Below are 21,234 nucleotides of genomic sequence, written 5' to 3' on the forward strand. Positions count from 1 at the left end.
GGGGAAGGAAAATCCTCCTTCGGGTTCTTTGAACCCCGCTGCCGCTTGGCTGCCCGGGCCCCGGCTCTGGTGCCTGCGGGGGACAAAACCCTTCCCCGCCCCAAGGCCGGGGCCGCCCGGTCCCCTTAACGCTGCCCCTTCCTGCGCCTGCCCGGCCTTTTCAGGCCCCTTCCGGCCGCAGGGAGCCGTCTCTGGAGGCGGCTGGGCCGGGGAGGGAGCTCCCCGCAAGGTCACTGCGGTGCTGGGCGCCTTTCCCCGCAGCCCCAGCGCCCGGGGCGGGGGTCACCCTGCGCCCTGGCCCGGGGGCTCCCCCAGGTCGGGGATCGGGCCCGCCCCCCCGAGGGCTGCAGCACCTTCCTTGCGCCAGAGGCTCCTTTCCCCCGCCCCAGCGGCCGGGGGCGGAGTTTCTCCCCCCGCCCCCCCCGGGGCTGGAGCTGCGCCTCGGCTGCCGGTGTCAGGCGCTCGCCAGCCGCGGCTCGGTGCGCAAAGCTGGCGGGGCCGCGCCGGGCGGCGAGGGAGGAGCCGGAGCCGCAGCCGGCCGGGCTGGGGGCTGAGGCTGAGCCGCTGCCCCATGAGCAAAGCCCCCGCTGCCTGCTGGCCCCGAGCCGGGCCCGGAGCGCGCCGCCCCAGCACAGCAGCCGCGGGGAGCCGGGCGCACGGTAAGGCAGCGCCGGGCCAGGCGGGGGTCCCTGCAGCGCGGGGCGGGGCGGGGCGGCACGGCGAGCCCCGGATCCCTCCTGGGGGGGAAGGGACCCCCAGCCCCTTAGCTCGATCTGCCCCTCCCGTCCTCGGACCCCCATCTGCTGAGCCCCCCCCCCCCCCCCCCCGTCTCAGCCCCCACCCCCCATCCGCAGGACCAGCCCTGACCTCAGACCCCCTCTGCGCCCATCCCCGGAGCCCCTGTAACCCCTACGCTCCGAGCCACCCCCCCCGCCCTCAGCCCCACCCCGCTGTCCTCAGTCCCCCGCTCCCGCGGCGCACACGCCCCCTGCCTGTGCGCGCAGCTCCGGCCGCAGCCCTGGACGTCTCCAGCCGGCCTGGCTCGGCCTGCGGCCGGGAGGCGCCTCCACCTGTGTGCGCAGAGCGCCGGCCCCGCGCCTCGGGGCGCGCAGCGGTGGAGGGAGCGGGCTGCGGCTGGCCGGGCGCAGCGCTGCTTTCCCCCTGGTCCGGCTCCGGCTCGGGCCCCAAGAGGGGCAGCTTCCCTGGGGCTGCCCCTCGGGGTCACCCGCGCAGCCCCAGCCCTGCGAAATCCCGGGGCACCTCTGGGGCAGCCGATTCCTTGGAGCGGGAGCGGCCTGGGCAGATGCTTCCCACGCCCATGCCTGGGACCCGAGGGATCTGCCCCCGAGGAAGTGGGCCTGGCCCACCAGAGCTCACACCCCAAGAAAGCGGCCGGTCTGGAGGGTGCCCCAGGACTGCTGGAGGTTTCTGCGGCTACGGACGAGCAGGGCCCTCCCCCGGTGCAAATCTGAGCCTCTGCAGCAACCGATATAAACCAACTCCCACCCTGGCCGACAGGCCCACTAGGCAGCAGGCTGCTCCCGGAGCCCCCCAGTCAGCCCCTGGGTCACTGCCCCCGGGGATCAGAGCCAAGAGGGAGGGTGGCGGTCCAGGGCGGTTTGGTGCGGCGTGTGACCAAAGCGGGCCCAGCGGGCTGGAGCAGTTGAGGAGGTCTCCAGGACACGGTGCAGGCGTGTCCGGGTGGTGCCCGTGTGGGGCTAGGGAGGCGCTCGGAGCAGGCCCACGTCTTCGCCTCCTCGGTGGATGCAGACACACGTGTCACTGGGCTGCACATGTTGGTGTGTGTGTGCAGAGCTCCAGCTCTCCCTGCGGACGCGCAGAGGGCACGCACAGGCGTCTCCCAGGCCATGGCTTGGCAAGCGCCGGGGGAGACCGGGATGCTCCCCTAGCCAGTGCTTAGCTGGCCAAGGGGCTGTGACCAGATCCCAGATCAGCCAGATTCAGGCGAATCTCACAGCACTGGGGTTCACTGGATGGTGCTGCGATATGGCAGGAGCCCACTGGGAAGTTCCTTTCACCCCCTGGCCAACACCACCCTGCCAAAGCCAGAGGGGAAGGGGGGAACAGTGGGGGCCAGGAGGAGGCCCCATCACAGAGTGGGGGGTCCCCAGGCCCTGCCCCCACCCACAGGCGGACAGGGCTCTCACTCAGCAGGGAGAACAGAGGGGTTATCAGGCTGTGAGGACACAGTGCAGAACAAGCCTCCCCTGGCCAAGCAAGTCAGGGCCTGACCCAGGCTGCCCAGCACCACCAACGAGCCTTCCTCTGCACCCTGCTGCCTCCCGAACAGGCTTCTGTGAGTGAGCGCTGGGGCAACTTCTCAGGAGGGAGTCAGGTGGCGCCCAGGTGACTAGCAGAGCGCCCACAGCCAGCAGCCTGTGTTTCTGCAGGTGGTGCACGTTTCATGGTGCACATAACAAAATTTATTCTGCTCATGGGTGGAAAGCGTTAGAGGGAACCCTGCCCTGGGCAGGGGAGGGCGTGGTGATGAGCTGTTGATATAGCTGAGGAGAGCAACAGGATGCAGCTCAGGCCCCCTTGGCTGCTCCTCCTGGTCCCTTGACTCCTGTCTGGGGCCTGCGTGCGCGCAGGAGACGTCTCAGCACTTTGCCCCCTGCGAGCAGGCGAGAGGTGTGGTGCGTGCGTGCGCACACACACACACACACACACACGCACGTATGAGGGGGTGTGGCACACACACACAAACACACCCCAGCTGAGCTGTAGCCAAAATAGTAAACCAGATTCTGGGCTGCATTAACAGGAGTGCTGCGAGCAAGACACAGGAAGTCATTTTCCTCTGCTCAAGGCTGGCTCAGTGCTCCAAGTCCTGCGTTTGACGCTCCAAACCCCTGGCCTTTGTCTCTCCATGCACAATAAAGCAGACATCACTGGCATGGCCACAGTGATTCCCTCCTGCTCCGGCACAGCTGTCCGAGATCCCCACCTGCCTTTTCAGCAGGGCTGAGAAGCTCATTCCACCTCATTTTGCACCCAGGCTGACCTGAGCGTGAGGTTGGAAGGGTGCCAGGGTAGGAGGCTGTTGGCACTCTGCTTTGGAGAGAAGCTCACGGGAGGGCAGGGAATGGGGAATGGTGCAGAAGAAGAGAGGAAAAAAAAAAAACACTGGAAAAGGCTGCAGCATCAGGGGCCTGACCCCAGCTCCCGGCTGCGTTTGGAGGTCAGGCAGAGAGGGTCCAGTCCCCACACAAAGCAGGGGCAGGCTAGGGAAGTGCATTTGGTTCAGTGCTTGAACTGCCCTGGGAGAGAGAAACCAGAGGAGTTAAATTGCACAGGGCAAAAAGGGTGGTGGGTCTAGAACAGCTTTGCAGAGCCAGCATCCACAGCCCAATAGCCCCCTAGCGAAACACCCCAGTAACAGCTAATTAATGTGGGGGGCACAATTGGACCCGCCTGGCTGCTCCCCACTTCCTGGGAGTGGCTGGTTCCCGTTGGATCGCGCTTACAGGAGAGCTCTGCTTCCATCGAGGTGGCTGACGGGTGTGGCCAGATTTCCCAAAGTGCTCAGCACCCATCAGCATTAACCACAAGCCCAACACTGCCCCCCTGTGCCACCTCACAGGAGTGTCTTCCATTCCCCTCGCCCCTTTTGCCTGTAAGGAATTGCCTCACCCCCACTGAAATGCAGCCACCTCTGGGCTGGAGTGCAGCAGCTGTTTAACAAGCCCACTCCAATGTCTTACCACATGCCCGTCTTCCCAGCTCCCCCTGCTTTGTCTCTCGCCAGCATTCAATGAACTAGAGAAAAAGCCTGACCGAGGATGGTTTAAAGGGCTGACTGGCGGGGGGAGCAGCCAGACAGGGAAATGAACCGGCCGGTCAGTGTGTCAGATGCTTCTGGGGGACTTTTCCACCACTGGCTAGGGGAGGCCTCCTTACCGCAGAGCGCTGGGTGAACTCGCAGCTGCTCAGACAGGTGCGAACAGACCAGGATGTTTTAAGAGCACCATGGGCAGGCGAATGGGGCCTGCCTCGGCCAGCCAGCTGGTCAAGGGACTTTCAGCCTGCATGGGGCCTATAGCAGGGGAGAGACAAAGGGGTACCCCCCAACAGCCTTCTCTAGGCTGATTACTCTCTGCTGACTGTGCAGCTAACACCAAGTCTTCCATTGTTCTCAGTGGGGGCTCAATTCCCCAGTGCAGGAGGGGTAAATTCTCCATTGTTCTCCATTGTAACAGAGGAGGGGGGGAGTCTCCATTTTGTCAATGGAGGGGTGAATTCTTCATTGTTTTCTGTTGAGGGTGATGGGTTCTCTCTTGTTTTCAGTGGGGGGGTGGATTCTCATCCGGAGCCGCTGGGGGCTGCTCACTGTGGAAGACCTGGCTGAGGGCGCAGTGCTTCTGCAAGCTGAATGCACTGGGAGGAAGGGCTGAGGCTGAGCAAACTCATTACACACGGGCCACCCAATAAGCAGCAGTTTAGACCTGATGCTTTAGAAGGCCAATAGCAAGAGCTGGCCTTTGCCAGGAGACAGACAGGCACTCTGGGACTCTGCCAGCCTGGGGGGCTGGGGCGGTGGCATCCCTACTACAGGAGCCCCCGGCTGGCCCTGCCCTGCGCTCAGGTGTTGGTGTGTTACAGAAAAGCAAAGGATGCTCATCTCATGCCAGCTTATCTTCCCTTGCAAATTAGATCCCATCTAGGCATGTCCTTCCCGGCGCCAGAGTAACTAACGAGGTCTGAGCTTGATTCTCAGGTTGCCAGCTCCTTGCACAGAGGTTTATACCAGTGCAAATGGGGTGGACGATGTTTGCCATTGTGACCTGGTCATGTTTCACCATCACTTCACACTGGCCCCTGTGGCTGCTGGAAGTTGGTCCCCAGGGCAGGCTGGGATTTTGTGGTTAACAGTCCCTTGGGGAACAGCTGGGATGGTGTTAACCCAACCGTCCCTGTCTGCACTGAGCCCTGGAATATTTACAGGCGTTCAGCAGCACCTGTCCAGGACTCTATCAAGGTGACCGGATTTTGCCCAGAGTTCTACTCATGGGGAACTACACCTTGAAACCCAGCCCCCAACCCATAGTTAATATCATGCTGGTTACTGTGTCTAGACTACAACTGGCACGAGCCGCCAGTGTCCAGAAAGTAGCTGCACATACAGCTGGTCTGTCCCTCAGAACCGTGTTCCTGCTAACTTTTTTCCATCCATGGGGGAATAAATTTTGTTCTGTGCACTGATGCTTGTGTAGATGTGCACCACCCATAGACACACACATGGTCAGCTGGGGGCGCTCTGCTAATCAGCTGCTGGGCACCTGAATCTCCTGGGCGGCCACCCAAGCACTCAGCTGACAGGGAGCACTGCCCCAAACCTGTGGGGCTGAGCTCAGGTGGGCCAGCTCCCCAATGGAGCTGTTACATCCCCACTCTACTCCTTTTAGTGCACGAGCTCGAGTCTGGCTCTCTGGCAGCTGCAGCGTGGGCTTGTGTTCCCATTTGCCTGTGAGTGATGCTAATCCCAAGCCCTTGTCATCAGTTGCACTCAGGGTCGGTCTTGTGGTCCTTCTTGCGCTGATGGGGAATCCCAGGGGTGAAGTGAGTTGCCCAAGGTCACCCACCAGGTCAGTGGCAGGGCAGGGGATGGACGCACCTGGCCATATTCCTCAGTCAGTGCTCTACCCTCTAGGCTGTGCCGCCAAACCTGCCCCATTCCCAACCTCCTCATTCACTCGCACTGGCTTCCCCCTCCAAGAGAGCTGCGCCGACTTCTCTGGAGTCGCTAGTGATGTGCTTCAGCCAAACCGACTGGTGAGCCAGGCCGTTCCCCGCGAGCTCTGCCATTTGCAGCGATTTCCATCCATAACGGATGGGGCCAGCTGAGGTCTCCAGCTGGCGTCAGGGCTGCTGGGTCATGCAACGTGCCAGCGAGGGGACGAACCGCAGCTCCCGGTGGGGGCTGTTGTTTTTCCCGCTGTCCCCAGGGTTCGGAAGTGGCTGATTGAGACTGTCCTTTGCTGCTGCTGCTGCTGCTGCTGCTGCTGAACAGAGGCAAATGTCTGTGTGAAAATGGCAGCTGCTTATTCAGCAGATCTGCCGATCGGAGGCAGGGCTGCTGCTGGCTTGAATGCAGCAGATGGGGCTTTGCTCCTGCTGCTCCTCCAGGAAGGGATGTGAACGAAATGCCGTTGTTAGAGGAAAGTTGCTGGGGGGCTGGCCGAGTGGGGCCCACGCTGGGCATTAGGACTCCTAGGGTTGAACCTCAGCTCTGCTGGGTTGGGTAAGTCGCCTGCCCGTGGTCTGTTTTGTCTGATTAAGCAGTGAGCCCTTCAGGACAAGGCAGGTCTGTGCAGTGCCCAGCCCAGCAGGGCCGGCTCTCCACGGGGGGAACCTTGGTGGGCTGCAGTCACAGCAATATTCTGCCCCAGAAATCACCAGCAGCATCAACGGGGTTCTGACCGTGGGAGGTTTGGATCCAATTTGCTGCAGCCTTGTGTAGTCACGTCAGTGCAGGGCTTGTGGGAGAGGCTGCCAGCCTAGGGGGCCTTTGCAGGCACTTGGCAGCGGTGGAAAAGACACGACAAAGCCCAAAGGAATGACATCCCTTTGTTTCCAGTGTCCCTATTAGAAGGCCTGGATACGACTTTTCTGTCCCAGGTGGCATTTGATACTGTTAGTTAAAAAGAATCCTTCCCTTTACTTGTAAACTCTTAATGTTTCCATGGATGACGGCACAATGCGGACATCGAATTTAAAATAGCCGTCAGAAGTACAGGGGCAGGACAAATGGAAAGTCTCCGTCAGAGTGAGCACAGCATGTGTGTCTCTTTGGTCTGCACTGTCCATCAGAGTGAACATGATATGTGTGTGTGTGTGTCTTACTGGTCTGTATCGTCCACCAGAGCATGCAAGGTACGTGTGTCTCGTTGGTCTGCACTGACCATCAAAGTCAAAGTCAAAAGGTATGTGAGTCTCATTGGTCTGCGTTGAGCTTTGAGACCTGCATGGCTGCACCCCTAGGGAGGCAAAAGGCCACCTGATTTCACAGCTACCTCCACCCCAGCTCAACAGAGCAAATCAGGGCAGGGCCAGGGTCCGGGTTGGGTTCCGCTCTGCTCTAGCTGGGCCCCTTGCTTTGATCATTCTTGTGCTGTGCTCACCCCAGAGTTGAATCACAGCCGGGGGTTTCCCAGACCTGACAGTCTCCCAGGCAGGGATGTGTGCCACCCCTCCGACTGAATTTCTCACGCCTTTGCGGCTTGCCAGGGGGCGGAGCTGAAAGCCCTGCTGGCTGAAGCCCTTTACTCCCCTGACTTATCTGCATGCTGCCCCTGCCTGGGCTGGGGGGCAGAATGGGGAGCTGGCCCCCTGCAGCTGCCTTCATCCTCAGACTGTCTGCCACGATCCCAGCTGGTTGGCAGCAGTGCATTCAGCATCCCGGGCGCCTGTCCTGCTACTGAGCAGAGACTGGGGCCCCCAAACCTTGCGCTGTAATGCCGCTGGCTCTGTGTTGCTGCACTGAGTTAACTCCATGCCAGGGCCCCCTGAGGTCAAAGGGGGCTGCAGCCAGCCAGCCCCTGTCCCCTCGAACCCTTGCAGCAAACCCCGCTGCAGCTGCTGCGCCAATGGCAGCAAACCGGCCATATGGCTGCACTGTGGCCGCTTACAGAAATAGAAAGTGCTGATCTATTATTGGGAAGTCCACCCCAGGCAGCCTCCTGCCTGGTCTCTTGCCCGGTCCATGCCAGGGCAGGTGCCTGGGGTTTTCTCTGTGGGACGAAGCCAGCAAGGATGCTTCAAGGGCAGGCAGCTGGCGTGGGTCTTGTGCAGTGACCTACCTCAGCAAGTGTGCAGTGGTGGTCGGAGAGGGGGGACTGGGAGTTGAGTCTCTATCCCCGGCTCTGGGGCGGGGCTCAGAGCCAGCACTGGGCTGGCCCTTTGCAGAGGCAGAAGAAGCGGGTGCCTTTACTATCATGGACAGGGGAATTGAAAAGAATCTCCCCCGCTGCACACACACCTTTTTCCAGTTCCTCTGGATGTACTGGCCCCTTTCCACACGCGCACGCACACATACACACACACACACACACACTCTGCTGTGACGACCATACCCCCCCCACACACACACTCTGCTTTACGACCATGCCCCACACACACACACACACACACACTCTGCTGTGCGACCGTGACCCCCGGGACCTGTGCCGAGCTGCCTGGCAGTGCAGGACTGCTCAGGAAACCCTCCCTCCCAGACACTTCTCTGCCCGGCCTCTTGGTCCATCGGCTGGTGCTGGGCAATGGCTGGAAGCTGAGCTGCGTAGATAAAAAGGAAACCCACGGAGGGCAGAGGTTCGTGGCTGCTCCCCGCGGGCCATGAGTACGTTTCCTCGACTTTTTTTTCAGCCATGTGTGGAATAAATTTTGCTCTGTGCACCGAGGGATGCGCGTTCCAAGAGGAGAGGCACTAGCGGAAGGGAAAGGATTGGAACAGGGTTTGGTGGGGTGGACTCAGGGACCCATGGGCACATGGCGGCGGTACCGGAAGGTTAGTTTAGGTGCTACGAGAGCTGCACCGCTGCCAGTGCCTTCTGTGGCCTTGGCAAGGCAGCCAAGCCCTGATATTTAAAGGGGTTAGGCCTTTGAAAACGTGGGCCTTATGGCTTTCTTGGGCCTCGGTTTTCTCTCTGTGAAATGGGGTTAATGAGCCATCCTTTGTTCAGGCTGTGAGGAGGGACTGGCGCTCCCCGTGTCTCTGGGCCGTGCCCAGAACAACGGGGCCCTGATCTCAGCTGGGTCCCCTGGATGATACCAAAGGAACATGCAGAAGCCTGATTTTTGCCATCTGCTCACCAGGGTAATTCCTACTCAAGTGAGTAACTCTAGCACCTTCCATGGGACTAGGCCTGTGGACCAGGATTGGGCCCCAGCCAGGGTTCCCTCTAATTTTTTCCATCCATGGGGGGAAAACATTTTGTTCTGTGCACCGAGGTGCTTGCGGATGTGCACCGCCTGTTGCAATGCAGGCTGCGGGCTGGGAGCTCTGCCGATCAGCCGGGCGGCGCCCGAACCTCTCCTGGGCAGCCGCCCAAGTGCTCAGCGTCCGGGGGGCACGCGGCCCAGGGGATGTGTGCTCAGATGTCGGGACCACTTCCAGCTCTCACCCACAGGTTCCCAGATCTGGGCTGTGCAAGTCAAACCCCCCTGGGGTTCCCATGCCAGTGCCCTGCCCCCACTCCATGCACCTTGGAGCCAGCTGCTCCTCTGCTCAGGGCAGGGTTTTGTACCCTGGGACTCCAGCCTTCCCCCCACTCCGCTGCTATCCTGCCCCCCGGACCAGCGCTAACAGCCGTGCCCTGGCTCCCCTGTCCTGCCAGCCCCCTACAGAGCTGGCTGCTTGCTCCCTATGGCAGGCCACAGACTGTCCTGCACTCCTGTATCCTGCCAGCAGGGGGCATAGTCTGGGATTCACCTGTGCCACCGCTGCTGTTCAACAGCTGCCAGGCTCCACCCCAGAGGTGGCTGCAGGTTCGTGGGTGAAGTGATGGCATGAGCGTCCCAAGGGCGAGGGAAATCCAAGCTATTAATGCAAGAGGGGACTGGGGGGCGGGCGGAAGTGGGAGGCAGGGCTGGTGGGAGGTTTGGGGGAGGTGGGGCAGGGCTGGCGGGAGGCTCCAGGGAGGTGGGGGGCAGGGCTGCAGGAGGTTCAGGGGGGGTGGGGCAGGGCAGGTGGGAGGTCCGGGGGAGGTGGGGCAGTGCTGGGGGAGGATCTGGAGCAATGAGGAGCTGGGTTTTGGCGGTTTATGGTTGGAACTAGCTGGGCCGATGAGCTGTCTGCCACGCTGGGTGGCCAGACTTACAGCCAGCCTGGCCTATCCCACCCTGGTGTGCCGGCCCCTTTCTCTCTGTTCCTACCCCATAGCCTGTGTTCCCTGTGAGCTGAGCATATGGGCGGCCATCCAGGAGAGGTTCAGGCGCAGCCCAGCTAATTAGCAGAGTGCCCACAGCACAGCCGGCAGCCTGTGTGTCTATGGGTGGTGCACATCCATCCACACCTTGGTGCACAGAACAAAATTTATTCTGCCCCAGGATGGAATAATTTAGAGCCAGCCCTGCCCCTGACTCTGTGTCTCATTCTCTGCCCCTTTCCAGGTGTGCCAGCATCCCCCGGTCACAATGCCCGAGCAAAGCAATGACTACCGGGTGGTGGTCTTTGGCGCCGGCGGCGTGGGCAAGAGCTCCCTGGTCCTGCGCTTCGTGAAGGGGACCTTCCGGGACACCTACATCCCCACCATCGAGGACACCTACCGGCAGGTGATCAGCTGCGACAAGAGCGTCTGCACCCTGCAGATCACCGACACCACGGGCAGCCACCAGTTCCCAGCCATGCAGCGCCTCTCCATCTCCAAAGGCCACGCCTTCATCCTGGTCTTCTCCGTCACCAGCAAGCAGTCGCTGGAGGAGCTGAAGCCCATCTACCAGCAGATCCTACAGATCAAGGGCAGCATGGAGAGCATCCCCATCATGCTGGTGGGCAACAAGTGTGACGAGACCCAGCGGGAGGTGGAGAGCCAGGAAGGGGAGGCCGTGGCCAAGGAGTGGAAGTGCGCCTTTATGGAGACCTCGGCCAAGATGAACTACAACGTCAAGGAGCTCTTCCAGGAGCTGCTCAACCTGGAGAAGCGCCGGAACATGAGCCTCAACATCGACGGCAAGCGCTCCAGCAAGCAGAAGAGGACAGACAAAATCAAGGGGAAATGCAGCCTTATGTAAAGCGCCAGACGGGCCCCTGTCTCCTCCCCACCCTAGTGGTTTAAACGTCAGCGTCCGAGCACCCGGCCGCCTGCCCCTCTCCCTGCCCCTCACTGCATCCGATCACTGTGTCTGCTCCAGAGACGCTCGCCCAGCCGGCACCATCGTCCCCGCTCGCGACAGCCCCTCCGCCAGGGACGAGGGCCGTCGTCCTGCTCTCCAGAGGTGCCGTGCGGGGGGTCGGGGCCGGAGCACAGCCTGCCTTTCCCCTTAGCTCCTCGGCAGCCGGACGGGGCGTGCGTGGAGGGGGCTGAGGAAACGCCGCGGGAAGCCGCCTTGCTCCGCGTTGGCCCTGTCCTCCGCCTCACTCTGGCTTCCGACTCCGTCATCGGACGCAGCCCCCAGAGGCCTGTCTGAGACTTGCAGTGGACACCCAGCCCCTCCCATCCCCCTCTCCTGGCCCCCCGCGAAAGGAACAGAGACAGCTGCTACCCTGATGACGTAGTGGGTTGGTTTTTAATGCACAGGGGTCGGTCCTCCTTTGGGTCCTAATCCCCTGGAGACGCCAGCCCGACAAGCAAGGGGGCAGAGCCTGCTCTCGCCCGTCCCGAAAATCTGACCGCCTGCCAGTCCAAGGAACACGCGCGGTTCCCGAGGCGGGGACCTGACGTACGTCACTGCCCTGGCACCTCGGAAGGACCGTCAGCGAGCCTGGTCTGTCCCGTCCAGAGCACTAACCACAGCACAATCCCAGGCTGCTCTCGGCATGGCTGCTGGTTCTGCAGTGAGCATCGCACAAGGCCCCGGGCGCGAGCCGAGCAGGCAGTGTGGGAGCTCCACAGATTCCTAAGCGGCCACATGTTTGGAGAGTGAGAGACAAAATGCAGGAGAAGGGCACTGCCAAGGCCTCGGCTTGGCCAGATTAAAGGGAGAGAGACACAAGCCAAGAAGGGGCTGGGCCGGCCTGGACCAGCAGCCGGAAGAGACAGAGCCCAGTGGGAAGGACTCTGTGCAGGGCAGCTGTGAGCTGGGAATGGGGCAGGGCAGTCAGAGCGAAGGGGCTGCTTCCCCCTCTCCCCGCTGGCCTTCTGCTGTTGTTGCCAAAGGGCCAGCACGGCGGGAGAGGCCATCGGCGGCCACCAGAGCAGCACATGTGCGGGGGGCGGCGGGGGCGAAGGAGGAGGGGAGCGTGCCGGGGGGGCTTGGCCGGCCCCTGGAGTGGCACCTGGCCCACTTACCCAGCGAGAGGGTGAGTCTGTCCTACAGCCCAGCTGAGAGCCAGGCAGCATTTAGCTCGAGCTCCAGAGGCTCCTGCACTGAGCTCCTGAGGTCCCTCGTCCCGGGTGCCTGTCGGCGTTTGCACAAGCAGGCAGCTCTTTGTGTGAAACAGGCTATTGTGCCCACGCCATGGGGGGCACCCGCAGGCCGGCTGTCCTGCAGGCGCATGCACTGCTGTGTGTTTTGTGCACACCCGGCTCCCACCCTTCCCGGGGTCACACGCAGCCCCTCGTGTTTGCACGTGGATTAGATGCCCGGCTGGGCTCAGTCCCTCCAGGGGGAGATGTCTGATTCCCAAGCTGCTCCCTCGCCTCCCTCCCTGGCGGTCTCAGCCTGCAGAGGGCCGTGGCCCAGCTCCCCGACCTGTGAATCAAGAGCCTGGGGAGGGAGAGGAAGCCTTTGCCACATGCCCGGGAGCGCCAGCCAGCCAGCTGTGAGGGTGGCACAGGTTCTGCTCCAGTGGGCGCCAAGCAGCTGAGACAGACCCTCCACCCCGCACTCCTGATGCCACAGGCCCCTCCTGCCAGTGCGCAGCAGCCGTGCACGTCCACCGCTGGGCTCTGCCCTGCACCACGACAGCCGGGGGCGGCCGGGGCTGGGATAGCTCATCCCTGTGGAGCAGCCTGATTGGCCCCAGGTCTTTGACAAGCTGCCCTGGCTGCAGAGGCTCAGAGGTAGCGATGTCCAGTGGGGATGGCCCCAGGCATGTCCCAGCTGGACCCAGACTCCACCCCCTCCCCTGCCCCGGGGCTGCGGCTCCACCCTGCAGCCTGGGCCCCTTTCTGCGGCAGAGCTGCCGCTCACCAGCCTCCCGGCGCCCCACTCTTTAACCTTTCGCGGCCTGGCAGCTGCCAGCCAAAGCACAACGTGTGGGGCCCTTCAGGAGCCCTGACCGAGCACAAGGGGGGAGCGCTGAGGGGCCACCCCAGGTTTGCACTGCTGGGCCCTGGGGAAGGAGGTGTGGCCAGGGGCACACCCCACATGCTGGAGTCTTGGACTGCGTTCAGAGCAGGTCTGGAACAGGGCCCGGGGGCCTCTCCCCCTCCCCACCTCACCCCCCGCAGCCTTGCTGGGTCGCCTGCCGGGGGCTTGCTGCCCTGGGGACGGTTGTGGCTGGGACGTCGGTGCAGCCACGTGGATGGAGCCAGTGATGACAGAGAAGCTGCATACTGTGGCAAACTCCAGGAGAGGCCGATTTCCAGGGAAGGGGAGAAGTTCTGTCCTGGTTTTACCTCATTTCCTGCCCCCCACTCCAGCGGGGCGGATTTTGACCTCCTCCATCCTGTAGTGCAAAGCCACCAGGGCAGCCCAGCCCCAGCTCCCTGCACTGGTGCAGATCCCCACTGACCTTAGGGGCTGTCTCACTAGGCACCCACAGGGGTCTGGCCTCGGGGAGGGCACGCCAGGCTGGGCATGCAGCTGGAAGAACAGGAGGGAGGGCTCCCTGCCTCCCCCCAGCCCCTTGCGCCGTCCAGCTGGGCAGGATCCGGGGGCTCCCTTGTGCTCAGGAGGATTCTGGTGCCCTGTGGAGCTCGGCCTTGGCTGGCTTGGCCAGGCTGGCCCTGCCCAACTCTGCCCAGGACAGGATGTTCTGTCCCCCCCCGAAACCATCCCCTAGGCGGCGCAAAGGGCCACCAGCACCTTGGGGCAACTTGTCCAGGGACCGTCTGCTCGGCTAAAGGGGAAGGGGCCTCGGCTGTCCCTGGGGTGGGTGCCATGGGGCGTGGGTTTGCCTCCTGGCTTCCCTGGGGGGATTGGAGCATCTGTGGCCACTGCGAAGCCGATCCCTCAGGAATAGCCTCTCCCAGCTCCAGGGCAGCCTCCCTCATGGCTCTGAGGGGAGCTGGCAGGGCCCCCCAGCAAGGAAACTCTGACTCAAAAGAAGCACATGTGCCCCTCAGCCAAGCCATGCTCAGCCCGTGTCTCGTCCAGGGCAGCCAAATGGGGGGTCGCCCCATTTGCTGGTTGCCCTGGGGCATCAGGCTGTTCATTGAAAGCCAAGCCCAGGCGGTGGGACTGGCTGGGGGGGGGCCAGGCTTCCAGCCGTTTTATCAAAGCACCCACCTGTCCCCCTGCCCTTGAAACGCGGCCCGGTAAAAATACCAAGAAGGAGGCACAAGGCGTTTGTTGACGTGCCCAGCTGTGTGAGACTGATGATAGTGAAGTCCCCGCCCAGAGAGGGGTGTCTTGGAAATTGTATGGTGCTTTGAAACTCTGATCGTCCCTTGCATTGTAAATACCAGTCCTGCCTAGACCCTCCCTCTCCCCCTGACACCAGCATGAGATCAGTAACTAGCTCCCATGCATTACGGGCTTTTTAAAACCAACTGAACAAACAGGCGGAAAGGAACCAGACGATGGTACAATGTAGCCTTGATTCTAGAACTAGTCTTCCTGAAATAAATACGTTACTCCTGGACTCCTGCAGGGTCGGTGTGGTCTGTGGATGCCAGCATAGGCTGGCAGGAACCTCAGCCCTCCTCCGGCTGGGTTTGATGCCCCTGGAGCAAGGGTCTTTGTACCCAGTCCTGTGGCCCTGCCCTGCCCAGTTCTGTTGCTTCCCCCGCAGCAGTTGCCAGCAGGGTTCCCGCCATGTTTTTTTCCCATTCATGGGCAGAATAAATTTTGTTATGTGCACCAAGATGTGTGGGGATGTGCACCACCAGTTGGAACAGGCTGCTGGCCGTGGGGGTTCTGCTAATTAGCTGGGCAGCCCCTGACTCCCTCCTGGGTGGCTGCCCAAGCGCTCAGCATTCAGGGAAAGCTGGTTTCTGTGCTGACTTTTGTAACCCAATTCAAACGCTCACCCTTCTCCATGCCAGCCATCCCGCACCCCTCCCCTGGCGGGCGGCCCCCAGGAGGAGTGCTTCACCCAGCTGAGACGCTGCCCGCTCTGGCCTTCCGCACACTGCAGAGAACATTGCTGCGTGCAGAGTCTGTTAGGCTTATAACCTGGGGATCAGCTGCACCAGGATGGGGTCATCCTAGGCCCACCAGCTGGCCTGCTTCGGGGTCAATGACAGGGCTGCCCCCAAATGAATGAGCTGCAGCAGCCGAGTCTCAGCTTCCACACAGGCCTCCCAGCTGCTTGGGGCTGGTTCCTGGGCCCCCACCTACCAGCTCCAGGAGAAGGTCAAACCTGGACTCCTAAGGTGCCCCCCTACCTGCTAACATGGGGCTCCGCCCACAGGGGGTGGGGCTACAGGCACCCGCTGCCTTATTAAAGAGCCCCACCCCCATTCTGCCACCTGGAGTCTCAGGCCAGCTGTGCTGGTCCAGGTGGCGTTGGGGATGAGACAATAAGAAAAGGGGAGAGGAATTTCCTGCTCCAGGAGACCTGCTTCCCTTGTCTGTGCCACAGGCTCCCGCCCCTGGCAGGGCACAGAGGCTCGGTCTGTGCAAGGCTCTTGCTGGCTGCTCCCCCTGCCCCAAGGCTCAGCCTCCAGGCAGTTGTTTCCACCTGGCAGGGAGCAGGACCCCAGCGCGCTGCTCAGCAGGGCGTGAAGGCTGGACCCTTGCTCAGACAAGCATGAGAGACAGCAGGGCAGGGGGCACCGGCCTGAGGGTGAGCGGCTCAGAGGCTTTTGAGGTGTGTTTGTGTGTAGATGAGACGGGCAGGTGTGGCTTGGGCTGTGCCCATAGGAGCACACCAGGGCTGTGGGTGTGATGGAGGGAGTTGCTGGGGTGTGCCTGCATGTGTGTGTGTCTGTAGAAGCCCTGGGCTGGGAACGTGCACAGTGATCCAGGGCCAGGAACAAGGGCTGGTGTCCGCCAAGCATCTCGGGGCAGCCCCCAGCCCTGATCCACAGCGGCCCCGTGTCCAGGGGAGTGGCTGCGAGCTGTCCCCAGCTATCGCTGCTGTGCCCCTCTTGTGGGGCGGGACCACGCCAGCATTACACCGAGGAAAAGGCGCCTTGTGCGTGCACCCTCAGCGTATGCACGTGACGGCACCACAGCTGTGCACGCTCCCCCCGCCCTTTCTGTGCCAGGTCCCCTCCCCCAGCACCTGGCCCCTGCTATTCCCCTGGCCAAGGCAGGTGCCTGTCACTGCCCCTCCCCCACCCCGTCAGCGCTCGGTGGCAGGTGCCCCGGGGGGAAGGGCAGAGGAGCTGGCAGCGCGGGAATGCGTCATTCGGGCTGGTTGCCGTGGAAACCATCTGCTCCCTGGGTGCTTGGAAGCTGGCGGCTTGGGGCACGTGGGCGCTGGGGCTCAGGTGAGGGGGGGCCAAGAGATGGCAGAGGCAGGTGAGACGCAGCGTCATCGTCAGCCAGGCTGGAAGGGGCCATGGAGGTCGTCCCCTCCCACCGGCTGCATCGCCCGGGCTGGAGAGCACAGCTGGGCGATGTGCAGCCAGGCTGCAGGTGGGCATTGCTGAGAGGGGACCCACCGTGCCCTGGGGTCATTCGGCCCCTCTGCGAGTTACCCTCCCTGGGAAACATTCACCCCGGGCATCCCATCAAAGCCGGCCAGCTCCAACTGCCACCTCGCCCAGGCCTCGTTCTGCTGGCCGGAAGCGCCCCTTGGGCAGTATTTGTTCCTCGGGTAGGTACTGCCGGGCTGGGAGCCAGCCTGCCCTTAGCCTTTGCATTGGTGAGCCAACCAGGCCGAGCTGCCTCCCTTCACTCCAAGGGGGGTTTGTAACCCTCTAATCCTTCCCAGGGCTTTTCTCAGGCCCACTCCACGGTATCCGCTGCCTTTCAGAGTTGGAGCCCCAGAATGGCGCACGGCCCCCCAGCCACGGGCGCACCCACGCTGGACACAGACTCTCTCTCTGCTGCCCCGGGGGTTCCCTTTTTCATGCATCCCGAGGTGGTACAGGCTGCAGCTCTGTGATCTGGCACGCTCTCATCCGGCGCCATCCGGAATCCAGCATGATTTGAGTTAGCCAGGTGAGCGCTTCTCAGCCGGCTGTTGGGCTGGCAGTACGTTTGTAACAGCCCCTGCCAAGCCCAGCAGGGAGGTGTGATTTTTTTTTTTTTTTTCCTCTCCCAGTAGTAGCAATTCCCTGCATAGTGCACAGAGACCCACCGCTAATCCCGACCAGGGCTAGAACTGAAAACCTGCTCCAGAAAAGCCTCCTGGCCGGGTCAGCAGGCAGGGGCACCTGCCGGGCAGAGGGATTTGCTGACACGCCCACAAGTGCCAGGCTGGCAAGGCAGCCAGCAGGGGGCAGCAGTGCCCCTGCACACAACCCAGCCCATTAGCACAGCCCTGCCACTGTATGTGCCAAGGCTCCTCCCGTTCCACTTTTCCCTTTGCTGTCTCCCCGGCTGGTTTCCTGCAGCCCAGCTCAGCCCTGCCCTGTCTAACGGCTGCCTCAGCCGTCCAGGAGCAACTCAGGGGCTGCCCAGCTGGTTAGCAGAGCGCCCACAGACGGCAGCCTGTGTTTCTATGGGTGGTGCACGTCTGCCCATAGATTGGTGCATAGGACAAAATTTGTTCCACACAAGGATGGAGAACACCGAGGGGGCACGTTGATTGCAAGTGTGTTTAGAGACCCAAATACAGACCAGATTTCCAAGCACTCAGCACCCCACACGCCAAACCCTTTAAACTCCGGCTTTGGTGCCTGCCCCGTGTTTACAATCGCACAGCTGCTCTGGCGGCCTTTGGGGACATGAAGAAGAGCTTTGTGGAGCTTGGAAGGTTGTCAATGTTGCCAACAGCTCACGGGTCAATGAAAGCTATTGCCTCCCCAGCCTTGTCTCTGAAAGCCTGGGACCAATGCAGCTACACCCCCGCCACAAACCTGCTGCCTCTGTCAGTGTCCAGCGCAGTTTTGCTCCCTTCCCTCTTCCCATCCTCTCATCAGGGGTTAGCAACCTCCGGCACAGATGCCGAGAGCCAGTTCTCATCAGCACGGCAGCTCAGTCCCACCCCTGCTCCCCCACGCAGCCAGGAGCTTGCTCAAAGCCAGGCTGCCCGTGGATTAACAAAAGACCAGCTAGTGATACCAGCCAGCACCTCCACGGGAAAGCTCGGCCTCTGCATTTATTTCTGAATGACGCTGTTGTAAGTAGGACTATTAGCAACTTTAAAAAGTCTCACCGGCGCTCGGGCGGCACACAGAGGTCAAAAGGTCACATTTCGGCCCACAGCTGCAGAAAGGCTGCTGATCCCTGCAGGTCTTGTCTTCCTTCTTTCCACTTGGGCAGCTCGCCCCACCCGGCCCTCCCCACTGCTCCTTCCTCATATGTCCCATAACTGAGCAGGAAGAGAAGCTGAACTAAAATAACCCATTTCCCTGCATTTTTTGGTCCTCTCCCTTTCGCATCAGCCACACGTTCGGCTGAAGGCAGCGGCTCTGGGGGCTCCTGCTGCAGTGAGATGATGAAAGAGATGTTTGTGCATTTTGCATAAAGGATGAACTGCAAACTGCACCAGGAGAAGGGCAAGGGGAGAATTGTTCCCTCTGAGTTCTGCCAGTCAGGGCTGCTGTCTGCTTTCCCTTTGGGCAGCGTCCCTCCCAGAGGCCATACCTCAGTCAGCCTGGAGGGGCCTTTGCCTTTCATGTCTGACACGTGGACGGATAGGGGAACACACCGCTGTGGCTGGCTTGGAGAGGGCTGAATCACCTGTTCTCCTTTCAGATCCACATGGCAGAGCTGAGCTCTGAGTTGCATGTCAGACGTCAAGAGAAGTCCCAGAAGCGCCATGACCCTGGGAAAGAATTTGTTTTTTCTTTTTGTGACTGGAAGACGGCCAATGTAACACCAATATTTAAAAAAGGCTCTAGAGGAGATCCTGGCAATTATAGACCGATAAGTTTAACATCAGTACCAGGTAAATTAGTAGAAACACTAGTAAAGAGTAAAATTGCAAGGCACATAGAAGAGCACGAATTGTTGGGCAAAAGTCAGCATGGTTTCTGCAGAGGGAAGTCGTGTCTGTCTAATCTATTAGAATTCTTTGAAGGGGTTAATAAACATGCGGACAAGGGGCACCCAGTGGACATAATATACCTAGATTTCCAGAAAGCCTTTGACACGGTCCCACACCAAAGGCTTTTATGTAAATTAGGTGGTCATGGGATAGGAGGAAAGGTCCTTTCATGGATCGGAAATTGGTTAAAAGACAGAAAACAAAGGGTTGGAATAAATGGTAAATTTTCACAATGGAGGGGGGTAACTAGTGGTGTTCCCCAGGGCTCAGTCCTGGGACCGATCCTGTTCAACTTGTTCATCAATGATCTAGAAAATGAGGTAAGCAGTGAGGTGGCAAAGTTTGCAGATGACACCAAGTTGTTCAGGACAGTCAAAAGCAAAAGGGATTGTGAAGAACTACAAGGAGATCTCAGCAAACTGAGTGATTGGGCAGCAAAATGGCAAATGAAATTTAATGTGGGTAAGTGTAAGGTAATGCATGTTGGAAAAAATAACCCAAATTACACGTACTACATGATGGGGTCAAATTTAGCTACGACAGATCAGGAAAGGGATCTTGGAGTTATAGTGGATAGTTCTCTGAAGACATCCACGCAGTGTGCAGCGGCAGTTAGTAAGGCAAATAGGATGTTAGGAATTATTAAAAAAGGGATCGATAATAAGACAAAAGATATCATACTTCCCCTATATAAAACTATGGTACGCCCACATCTCGAGTACTGCGTGCAGATGTGGTCTCCTCACCTCAAAAAAGATATATTGGCATTAGAAAAGGTTCAGAAAAGGGCGACTAAGATGATTAGGGGCTTGGAAAGGGTCCCATATGGGGAGAGGCTAGAGAGACTGGGACTTTTCAGTTTGGAAAAGAGGCGATTGAGGGGCGATATGATAGAGGTATATAAAATCATGAATGGTGTGGAGAAAGTGAATATAGAAAAATTATTTACCTTTTCCCATAATACAAGAACTAGGGGACACCAAATGAAATTGATGGGTAGTAGGTTCAAAACTAATAAAAGGAAATTTTTCTTCACACAGCGCACAGTCAACCTGTGGAACTCCTTGCCCGAGGAGGCTGTGAAGGCCAGGACTCTATTAGGGTTTAAAAAAGAGCTTGATAAATTTTTGCAGGTCAGGTCCATAAATGGCTATTAGCCAGGGATAAAGTATGGTGCCCTAGCCTTCATAACAAGGGCAGGAGATGGATGGCAGGAGATAAATCACTTGTCTTCTGTTCTCCTTCTCTGGGGCACCTGGCATTGGCCACCGTCGGCAGATGGGATGCTGGGCTTGATGGACCTTTGGTCTGACCCAGTATGGCCATTCTTATGTTCTTATGTTCTTATGTTTGTGCTCTGTGCCTTTGGCAGGGTTTATGTTTTCCTCTTCGGCTTTGTCTACACTGGTGTTTTTTTCTTTCTTCCTTTCTTTTTTATTTTTTTGCAGAAAACCCCTTTTTTTCCGGGGACAAAGCAAACAAAAACAACTTTGCATCCTCACTACAAAGCTTGTTATTCTGGAATGAGAGGGCATTGGACTTGTAATAGTAACGCCACCAAAACAAACGACTTTCACCGACCCCTCCAGTTTCGAAACTGACTACAGAGCAGTGTTGTTTCAAAGTAATCCAATCTGCAATAGCTATTACGAAATAGCTTATTTCAAACCAGCGAAGCTGCACACAAGAATGCGTTTTGAAATAGCACCCAGTGATTTCCAAATAGCTTGTCTGGACACATAGTGCTTCTTCTTGCTATTGTTACAGACCCGTGTTGATCAATAACGACACAGCAGCTTTGCATCCATCAGGTGGGCCAGTATTTTGCAGGCAGCCTGTGAGTCAGGCAGAGGGAGGTGGTTTCTTGAGCAGGACTGCAACACTCCAGCACCCTGTTGGAAAAGGAGTTGTAAGAATGAGCCTGGCCTGATGAGGGCTGAGGCCGTACGGGATTAGAGGAGCGCAAGGGAAGTAGTTTGCAGATGGGGCAGAGAGAAGCAGAGAGGTTTCATGATTAGGTTGGCTGGTGCAGCTCCAATGCAGGGTTTCTCATCCCATGGATCACAACCACCCAGGAGAGATTCAAGTGCTGCCCAGCTGGTTGGCAGACAGTGTGTGTTTCTATTGGTGGTGCGCATCCATACACACACCTCAGTACATGCAGCAAATTTATACATGTGGATGGAAAAAATTAGAGGGAACACTGGTCACACCCCCAAACTGGGTTGCTGGAATGAGTCAAAGGGCCACATGGAGGGGGGTCAGACGGACCCCATGTGACCCCATGCTCCGTGTTGAAACGCCACTCACACCACAAAATGGGCCCGCCCCTCAAAGCGGCG

At 59.7% G+C, this 21,234-nt stretch overlaps 1 protein-coding gene across 1 annotated transcript; it reads left to right on the top strand.

Moving 5' to 3' along the window:
• The first annotated feature begins 193 nt into the window (after positions 1-193).
• DIRAS1 (DIRAS family GTPase 1) lies at positions 194-14,422 on the top strand. Its single transcript, XM_074978561.1, has 2 exons — positions 194-659; positions 10,132-14,422. The coding sequence occupies exon 2, from the start codon at positions 10,156-10,158 to the stop codon at positions 10,750-10,752; it is 597 nt and encodes a 198-aa protein (XP_074834662.1). The 5' UTR covers positions 194-659; positions 10,132-10,155; the 3' UTR covers positions 10,753-14,422.
• The last annotated feature ends 6,812 nt before the right edge of the window (positions 14,423-21,234 follow it).

This window comes from Carettochelys insculpta, chromosome 27 (genome assembly GCF_033958435.1).
Source record: "Carettochelys insculpta isolate YL-2023 chromosome 27, ASM3395843v1, whole genome shotgun sequence".
NCBI lineage: Eukaryota > Metazoa > Chordata > Testudines > Carettochelyidae > Carettochelys > Carettochelys insculpta.

Bases quoted from the DNA above. Each gene is read 5' to 3' on its own strand.
- DIRAS1 (XM_074978561.1), top strand. From the start codon at position 10,156: ATGCCCGAGCAAAGCAATGACTACCGGGTGGTGGTCTTTGGCGCCGGC.